This window comes from Solanum verrucosum, unplaced genomic scaffold, assembly GCF_900185275.1.
Source record: "Solanum verrucosum unplaced genomic scaffold, falcon-dt-bn FXZP01000008.1, whole genome shotgun sequence".
In the NCBI taxonomy this organism is placed as follows: domain Eukaryota; kingdom Viridiplantae; phylum Streptophyta; class Magnoliopsida; order Solanales; family Solanaceae; genus Solanum; species Solanum verrucosum.
In genome coordinates, this window is record NW_026020195.1 from 1,216,940 (window position 1) to 1,227,169 (window position 10,230).

Genomic DNA, 10,230 nt, shown 5'->3' on the forward strand with positions numbered 1-10,230 from the left:
TGCATCTCCTCTGTTGCTAGTTTTCTCTTCAAGTTTATTATATATCGTTTACCCTCTTTGTCTCCTAAGTTGTGGTATTTCGGAATATGTGGATACTAGTTTAGCGATTTGGGGCCAGACACTATGCGAAAAATTGATTTAGTCTCACATGCTATCGATTTGTGTGAGTTTGCATTATCCCTTCCTGTTATTTAAAAGAACTCGCCCTTTTGTTTGTTAGAGTTTCTTTCTGTAAGCTTTATACCAATTTCTGGCTTATTTTTTTTGACATATTGTGAGTATGCAAGATTGTGAATGTATAGCTATCCTCCTGTCTTTGCTTTGCTTCATTTTTAGCATGCCGCTAAGGTTGTTAAAATTGGTACATGTTTCCTTCAAAAAAAAATTCATTTTTTTACTTAGTTTGGTCGATGCCTTAAGGATTAAGACCAACAGTGGGTTGCTGTCCGGAATGTCAAGCATTTAAAATTACATTCTTGTTCCAACTTGAATTTCGAAGTGTGTTGTGTGTTTTAGCATAGCTGATTTTTACTGCTTAATAATAACTTCGCCGTGTTTAGTTGATTGAATGTGACAATAATCTCCTCTAAAATAACTTGGCTGGCTGCTGTCTTTAAAATTTTCTGCCCTTTGGCATAATAAATTAGCATCACTAAGTTCCATTTGTAGTGCTAGTTTGTTTATCGCATGAAATATATTATTTGCCAATAGTGCAACATGCTCTCTTTCTCATTTTTTTTGGTTTGCCATTGTTTAATGTTGGTTGTTGGTCACATATTCTATATAATATAATCTACCCTTGTTGCCCCTTTTTGATGACCCTTACTTTTGTCTATTCAAGTATATATGCGTGTGCTACTTTTGGGTAGGAAAATTGTGATTGTTGATCCTTGACATTTGTTAAGCTTGCTTGCTTTTTTTTTTTTTTTTTTTTTTGTTGTTTGTCTCCCTTAAAAGTTACTCGTCATTTTAGTTTTAATAGTTGGGTTTGGTTGCATTTTTGTTTCGAGTTTCTTAAATAGCTTTTATTGCAATTAAGTTGCGTTTCGTTTGTTCTATTTGATGCGAATGCTAATTCTTGCCTTTTTTTTTGTATGAATCCTCTCCGAGTCCATAATGGATTTCTTTACTTCACATTTCCGAGAGGGCCATGGAAGCCCAAAATTCTTTTATTGAGTCAGCCAACTTTGAGAAATCGAAGAACAAGTCTTTGTAGTTGACGTACAGGTCTCGGAACGCAGAAAAAGGGGCTGTATACATCAATATACACCGATATACAGCTGATGTATACAAAAACGGAAATTGGGTTAAATCCCAAAGTGGCAGCGAATTTGGGCCCAAGAGAGGCCCAAGTTCAATTTCCTCTTCATCTAACTTATCTAATTGTGTGATTATTCATTTATCTTTTTTTTTTTTTGCGATTTAATTTAATTAAATTCCCCAAAAGATGAACCATATTCTTTATGTTAGTTTTCTTTAAAAATAATTCATTCTTATTAACTCTTATACTTATTTAAAATTTTTTTTTTTTTCTAAAGTCAAAACTTTCACGTATCTTTAATTAGATTAAGATTTTTTTTTGGTTTATCTACCAAGTTGGTTCGAATTATTATTTCTAAAAAAAAATGACGTAAATAAATCTTAATTAATCTAGTTTTGTTAAAGTCCTAATTGACCAAGTTGCTTCAATTAAGATCCTTTTTTTTTTTTCCAAAAATTAAAAAAAAATTATTCTTTATTTAACTATTTTTATCAAAGTTAATCGAATATCGTAAAATATTATATATTTTATGTTAAATTATTTTCCTAAATTTTTTTTTTTTAAAAGATATGTTTTTCAAGGGTTTTCTTCATTTAAATCATTTTTTTTCACTCATTTCAAAATTGTTCTAAGTTGAAGTTTTTTTTTTCTTCCTATTTCTTTTTAATTTTAATAAACTTTGAAAATGTGTTAGTCAAAATCTTTTCAATTGATTAAAAATAATAAATAATAGTAAAAAATAAAAATAAAATATACTTACTTAAGTCATTTTCTCAAAAAAAAAAAAGAAGAAAAAAAAAAAGAAGAGGTTAATCAAATAATAAGAAATGGTTTTCATATTTTAATTTATCAAATTGGTCTAAAAATGAATTAATCTAGTTTTATATTAATATTTTAATCACTTGTAATTTAATTCAAATGTTTCATTTCAGATCTCATTCTCCAAAAGGTAAAAATAAAATATAAAATGTTCGTTATTTAACTATTCTTCAGAGTTAATTGAACATTGTAAATTATCATATTTTCTTTTATGTTAAACCATTTTCCTAAAAATAGTCAAAATATATTTTAGTCAAGTCGCAGGTCAACCGCATGTTAGCGGACACTTCGAATGCTTAAACCCTTCTCGAAGTGTAAATTGAACCCCGAACCCTCTTTGGTATTTTCAAATGATTTTTTTCTGTTTAAATCTTTGAAAACTATAAGTTTTCTTAATTTCTTTAAAAAATTAAGTGGCGACTCTTTCTAAGTATTTTTCTTAAAATGTTTTATACTTAGAATATTTCAAAAAAAGTAATTTTTCTAAAGATAGGACAATTACGGCACAACAAACAGGAGGAAAAATGAGTTGTTTCTTTGCTTTTTTGAATCTTAAATTTCATAGAAATCGGAGATGAATTGAAGTTCAGATGCATTTGTGCTGCAATGTAGAATTTAAGAACTTGAACAAGAGGAAGAATGATCTGTTTCTTTGCTTTTTTGAATCTTAAATTTCACCGAAATTGGAGATGAATTGAAGTTCAAATGTGTTTGTGTTGCAATGTAGAATTTAAGAACTTAAACAGGAGGAAGAATGATCTGTTTCTTTGCATTTTAGAATCTTAAATTTCATAGAAATTGGGGATAAAATGAAGTTCAAATGCGTTTGTGTTGTAAATTAGAGTTAAAGAACTTGAACAGGCTGGATTAGCCCCCAATATGCTAGAATTAGACCCCAGGAAAAAAAAAGGAAGCAGAACAATGTTGTTCACTGGTTAATTTTGCCACAGACAGTGAGTTAAACTTGAACTGAGTTAAGTGAAAAACATTAGTAATAGTATGCCCCTTAGTTAGAATCTTCAATTTCCCTCTACTTTAATCACCATCCTTGCATCTTTGTTCCTTTTGGGAACTAACATTAGAATCTTCAACTTGTACATTATAGGCAGTACTGTTTTTCCAGAGATGAAAGACATTTCCTCCTCAAGAAGAATTGAAAGAGCTTTTGGTGAGATTATTCAATTGCTGGATGAAGTTGAGTTGGTATCACTAGAGTTCTATGAATGTGTCAACTTCGAGGACCATATAGACTTTATGTATCCCATTTTGGATACTTACTGCTGCATTAACCGCGCCACGTTAAGGTAAAATCTTATAGCTAAAATCAATAGAGTCCAGTTCTATTCTTTTCAAATGACAATTTTTTTTTTTTTTTTTTTAGAGGTAATCATCAAAAACTGAATATAGAATCAGTGCAAGAAGATATATCATTTGTGATTGGTGACCCTCTCTGGCAAAGGTTTAACCATGTTATAATAGGGAACGAAAAAGATGCTGATTTCTATTCATTCGCTTGCGACAAAGTGTAAGTTTATTAAGTTTAATATTTTCTTTGTTTATTTTTTGATACGAAATCTAATTTAATTTACTTTTTGCAGGACATACTATTTTTTCCCGAAAGAGACGGAAAAGATGGTCATTTGCTTTCAAATGAGGGTCGACAAATCAAAATTGATATGGATGGTGATTTTACTGCCACTTTTTTTTGGTAAGTTTGTATCCAAGTACACAATTAAATCATTCCTAATTGTAAAGGATATATCAACAAACTGAAGAATTCTTTTATGTGGCAGGTATCAAGTTGTAGGATGGAGTTTTCAGACCACGCGGAGCTAACAGGGACTTCACTTCTTCTGTCCAAGGAGCTAACAGGGACTTCACCTCTTCTGTCCAACTGTTAAAGGAGTAATTGTTGTCATTTTTTCCCGAATTCATCCAATGAACAACACCATTGATGTTAGCCTTACTAAATGATACACATAGAGGTTCTGGAGCCTCATCCACATATCTCCATTTTTCATCAACTCTAAGAGTATAAACCTCCAATTCTGGTACTTTTGAATGTCTGGCAAAATTACTAACTGCTGATCTTAATACTTTATACTGTCTAGAGGCTTCACTAAAGCAGAATGCATAAGCAACACAAGTTCTTTTCTCCCGTTTAGGCAATTTAACCTTGAGATACTCACCCAAAAGAGGATTGCTAATGTGAACCGAATGATTTAAGTCATACATCCAACCTTTCAACGAACAGACAAACCCATTACATGAACCAATCAATCTCATGCGGGATGAAGGGAGATGAAACTTAGGGCTCAACACAGTGGTGCTCTTTAGGGGGTAAGGATCATCTGGTTTGAGTTCTAGAAGAAACTGGACATAGTTATCAATCGAAAGCAAAAGGCTGGGAAAATTAGATGATGTTCTTTTGTGATACATGTTAGAAAATAATGGGTCAGAAGTTAAAAGATTATACCACAGTTTACAAACTTACAACAAAAAATGGACTTGATTGGTAATCTCGAAAGAATTTCCACCATAATCTCACTTGAAAGGTCCAAGATTATGGTGACATGAGAGATTGTTTTTCCTTTGCAATCTCCATAGTTAATATTTTCTTTGTTTATTTTTTTGATACGAAATCTAATTTAATTTGTTTTTTTGCAGGACATACTATTTTTTTCCAAAAGAGGCGGAAAAGATGATCATTTGCTTTCAAATGAGGGTCGACAAATCAATATTAATATAAATGGTGATTTTTCTGCCACTTTTTTTGGTAAGTGTGTATCTAGGTACACAATTAAATCATTCCTAATTGTAAAACATATAATATATCAACAAACTGAAGAGTACTTTCTTTTATGTGGCAGGTATCAATATGAAGCACAGACAACAATACTGCCTATTACTCACTTTTTGGTTCTTCTTTGTAATCATTTTTTTGGCCTTGAGTTTTGACGTCTGTATTAGGTAGATAGGGAAGTTGATTAAAATGGCAAAAGTATAGGTGTTATCAATTTTAAAGTAGAATCATGTCAATTTTGAACTCACTGTAGATGACAGCGAAGGAATGGCTGAGGTAGATATTGTTTCATCTTTCAATAGATGCAAGATTGAGGGAGGGTGACGAATGACGATACATATGAGCTTCTTAAAGTATAAGCCACAAGCATTTGTTCCTTCTCCTTTGACCTATAAAATTAATGTCAGAAATAGTTCTTTTTTATATAAGTAGTTGTCAACCTTAGAACTACCCAATCTCTTAAACTAATTTGTTCTGTTCAGAGCTCAAGTTTTGTCCTTGAGCCACTTCTTTCCTTCCATTGACATCCAAGAAATGTAGTTAATATCTATGTTTCTCGGACTCTACCAAAAATGTTGAATCACCCTTGTCGGATCCTCCAAAAATATACTATATTTGGAGGAACCGACACACAACATCATCATTTTTAAAGGGTATGAGCAACACACGTTATTATCTATTTGTGTCATGACCTCTTTGTAGAAAAACAAACCGTCTGAGTTAGGCCGTAGGTTCATTTTATTTTCTCCACGAACACGAGGAGAGATAGATAGAGAGAGAGAACATATGACTGAAATATCTGAGTTGCAAATTCTTATGTATGTTGATATATAAAAGTCAAAAACGTCCGGTAACACCTGAAATACTTGATAACCTCTGTCCTCAAAAAAGTTTAAAACAGTAAGTTTATCATAGTGGAGTTTCCTTTTCAAGTGTTTTTGCTTCTTATAGTACTTACTTTTATAATGAACCACTATCACCAGCACTCTCCACTTCTATTTGTCTAAATGCTTGTGCTAATATGTCGAAAACAGGTCTGATCATGGGGCCTGTCTTTTGCTGAGCTCAATTTACTGAGACCACTCGCTGCATATACTATTCTCCGCAATGTTGAAAATGAAAATAAATAAAGTAAATGTTCGTAGTGCTGCTTTCGTTTTCTCTACTCCCTCCCCCACACTAAATTATTTTGTGTTCCCTTTCCTGTTAAGAATTTTGCTGATCACATCATTTGATTGTTCTAATGATTTTGATTTTGTTATATCATGGGGCTACTGTTGATTTCATGTTCAAATGAATCTTATCCGAACGTTTTCTTTTTTCTTTTTTTTTACCCCTCCCTGGATCCTCCCTTGGTGACTCAAACTCACAACCTTAGGCTAGAGTTGGAGCTGTGAGGGATGCTTACCATCCGAGTAACTCCCTCTTGTCTTATAGAATTACGCGAGGATTAAGGAGTCTATGCATAAAAACATATTGTCTTAACATTTAGATATGAAATAAAGACTCATTTGGCATTCATGTAAAAAAAAACAAACATGAAGAAAAGTAAACATACAAAACACCTCTCTCTCTCTTTTCAGTGAAGCAAATTTGTTGAATGAGTGATGGATAGGTTCGACGATTCAGCCTTAAGATGAGCAGTGGTGCAAGGAACATCTTCGAGGTCACATAAATCAGGGAAAGGACTATTAAACTGGAGATCAGTAAGCATCTGACGAAGGTCTGAAGTTTCTTCCTTTAACTGTGAATTCTCTTGAAGGACTTTGTCATGACATTCCGAGACATGATTAAGTTTATCAATCAAATTATGATTCTCCGTTCTAAGACGAAGAACTTGTGACCATAACTCATCAAGTTGTCTTTGTTTCCTCATCCTTGATCTTCTTGCTGATTCTCGATTAGATATCATCCTCCTCTTCTTTCTCTCGTCGATGATCTTAAGTTGTTGCTCATCCGTTTCATCAGAGGTAGAGTTACCACTGATGCAAGATGGTAATAGATTATTGAAGTCATTAACAGGATAGTTTGGTAGAATATTAGTTAAGTATCTACTAAAGTGGAGTGATGGTGAACTGTTTTGCATGAAATTGAAGTCAAGAGGCAGAAGTGAAGGATTTTCTGAAGAAAAATAGTGAGTTGCTGCAGTTTCTGATGGAATCATAGTTAAGTAACTGTATGTTTGCTTTGAAGAATTTTTTGTTTTTGTAGATAAAGTTGAGATTGTAGGAGAACATTGGTTGAGTAATGAGGGGTTTTTATAGGAGAAGAGTGGGTCAAGATTCAGGGGAAGCTTACATAAGCAGAAAAACAGAACATCAATTTAGGAAGCACGTCGAAAAAAGGCGTTAGACGCGTGGTGTGTGGTGAGTGGTATGTGTTACTACTACTATGTTGCTCGGATTCTCCAAAAATGTCTTTGGTTGTACTCTATGGTGAGTGGCATGTGTTATTACTACCATGTTGCTCGGATTCTCCAAAAATGTCTCTGGTTGTATTCTGTGGTGAGTGGCATGTGTTAGTGTTACTACTACTATGTTGCTCGGATTCTCCAAAAATGTCTCTAGTTGTATGTTGTGGTGAGTGGCATGTGTTACTACTATTATGTTGTTTGGATTCTCCAAAAATGTCTCTGGTTGTACATTGGATCCTCTAGAAGTATGTATTTTTGGAGGATCTGACATGAGAATAATTGAGGGACTTTTTGTAGGGGGTCGATATAGTCTTTTTACTTACATGATCAACTCTATATACTTGTATATTAGTTAGTTTGTTTGCTTTAAGACTACTACCTACTCGAACTATTACTAGCTATTAACCACGGTTAAACATAATCAAAGGAATGGGAGGAAAGACCTATAAGGAGAGACTTGTTTATTTGTTGTATTTTTGGAGGATCCGAGCAACATATAAGCAATAACTTTGATTGGTTCCATGATGAATCGATATATGATGTATATGCATGTGTCCCATTCCATACATGCATGTCATGAAATTTCTAGCATTATGTAGTTGTTCAGACTCTTTAAAAATGTTGTTACATCTCTGTTGAATTTTCTTGAAATGCATTTCTTTCGAAGGATTTGATATACAGTAGTATCAAACAATACTTTTGAAAAGTCCGAACAACATAAGTTGAAAGTCAATCTTATAAGAAGAGAGTATCCAATTTGAGAACAATTATCTTTTGGTGGATGACGAAATCTAGGTTAATTTATTAAGTTGGAAATTATTTAAAAACATGTTAATGATGATTTATTTATTTTATTTTTTAAAAAATAATGATGAGTCGAAATCCACTTAAATTGAGGTTAAAGGGACCCATAGAGAAGAATTGTAATTGTCCATATTGTTTACTTTAACATCTTACTACCTAAATGCTTGCGTATTACCTTTTTAATCAACTAGCCATTAGCTAAATAAATTGTCACAATACAACAAAACTTTATTGTTCATAAGCAAAAAGCTATTGAAATGAGAGACCTGATATCTGTGTTGGTCGAAGGTAGCAAGAATATTATAATTTAATCAAGGTGTGGTGCATAAGTTGACTCATATTTTACCGTTAAAAAAAGAATAAGATGAATTTACACTAGCTGGCTGACTCATACACCACATATATTTTACTATAGAACTCTTATTAGTTGTGTTACTGAAATATTTTTAGTGGAAGGTAGCTCTAAAGTCTTAGAGCACCATAAACCTTTGTTTTCCTTTTTTTTTTTTTTTTTTGGATAATCGAAAAATTTCGAGGGTCAAGTACTCTTCTTCACTTAAATATCATATTTTTGCTTACGTCAGAATTCAAACTTATGACGTGAATTGAATTTCATATATCATATGTTGTGCTCTTACTACTGAATCAATGTCTTATAAGGTTTTCTCAAGCTTTATGGTTTGCTTTCCTTTCTTTTATCTTCTTCTCTTTATACTATTTTAAACAATATATGAAGAGAGATAAAGGGAACTTTATTCCATATTATGAAAATCAATAAATATGATTACATGCTCCCAATGAATTACACACATATAATTAGTTTAGTGCAAATTAAGAGTCATTTGTCTCATGTTGAGATGATGAAATCCATCAATAGAAAACTATTTCTATATATAGTGACCCATAAAACAAATTAAAATGATTATAAGTAGAAGAATATTCTTATTGTAGCCATATGTCCTAGGCAAGTTATGTCCTTGAGTCTGAATACACTACAACAACATGTTTCGTGTAATTTCACACGTGGGATATGGAAAGGATATAATATAAGCTAACGTAATCCTTTTCTCGTGAAAGTAGATTAACTGTTTCTGAAAGACCCTCGACTAGTATAATTCTTTATGATTACCAATATCTTTATTTGTCTTATATTTATTCCCTTTTTTTATTTCCATATGGACTTTGGATGTTAATGTCAGCCTATCAAAAAATATCTCATAATCAACCAATTCTTGTCTGAAATTGGAGAACTGTTCCCTTATCAGTTTAGTCATATGTTGAATTATTATTATTATTGAAGTACTTATGGTCAGGGACGAAGCTATAATATTAGGTACGAACTTGAAAAAATTTATTCACTCTATATTTGTTTGAAAAAATCATTAAATATGTATAAATATTTAATTGTAAATCAAATAACAAAAAATGAACGAACGGTAATGTAATTTCAATAATAAATTTAGAATTCATGATATTTAAATTCCAACTTCGCCTCTGTGTATGTTCACTTTGTTATTTTGTCAGACATCAACATGTTGGCAATGTAACTAGAAGAATACATGCACTTGAAAAGGCCACTTGAGAAACAGTATTATATCATCATTTTTTGAAATTTTGTTAAAACCAATACATATTATTCTTATTTAAATATAGTGAAAGTTCGTTTTCAATCGCTATAAGTGTAGTGTCACTCACTTGAATATTGCATATTCATTTTTACTTGGTTGTCCTAATTCATGACAATTTCTCTTAGAGTCTTGCCAAACCATACATTTGCACTCAATTGCTTTTCTCCCTCCTTGACTCTCGAAATCATAATATGTTGATATACGATGTAAATCCAGATGATTAATATATTGGCATAATGGCAAATTTAATCATGAATTTATGAGTTCGATATAATTCAGTGTTTTGAAATCGAACACTAAATATACATGCAAAAAACAAATATATATCAATAAAATTATATATACATGTTAATCATATTTCATGTAATATGTTAAGGAAATGAATCTTTATGTTAATTCAACCCTGAAAGCTAGAGTTTGAGCCTTACGGAGAAGATTTTCCAATTATATAAGGAGATAATAATTCATTTCCTCAACTAATGCGGGAACACTCAAGCACTCC

General features: G+C 31.9%; 1 protein-coding gene and 1 pseudogene across 1 annotated transcript; both read right to left on the minus strand.

The window, feature by feature from the left end:
* Positions 1 to 3,862: 3,862 nt before the first annotated feature.
* Positions 3,863 to 5,927, minus strand: LOC125829655 (F-box protein At5g07610-like; annotated as a pseudogene).
* A 449-nt stretch (positions 5,928 to 6,376) lies between these two features.
* On the minus strand, positions 6,377 to 7,047 carry LOC125829805 (basic leucine zipper 43-like). Its single transcript, XM_049509001.1, has one exon. The coding sequence runs from the start codon at positions 7,045 to 7,047 to the stop codon at positions 6,463 to 6,465; it is 585 nt and encodes a 194-aa protein (XP_049364958.1). The 3' UTR covers positions 6,377 to 6,462.
* Positions 7,048 to 10,230: the final 3,183 nt, after the last annotated feature.

What these genes read in the sequence shown, in the direction of transcription:
- LOC125829805 (XM_049509001.1), bottom strand. Translation starts at nt 7,047, where the DNA reads ATGATTCCATCAGAAACTGCAGCAACTCACTATTTTTCTTCAGAAAAT.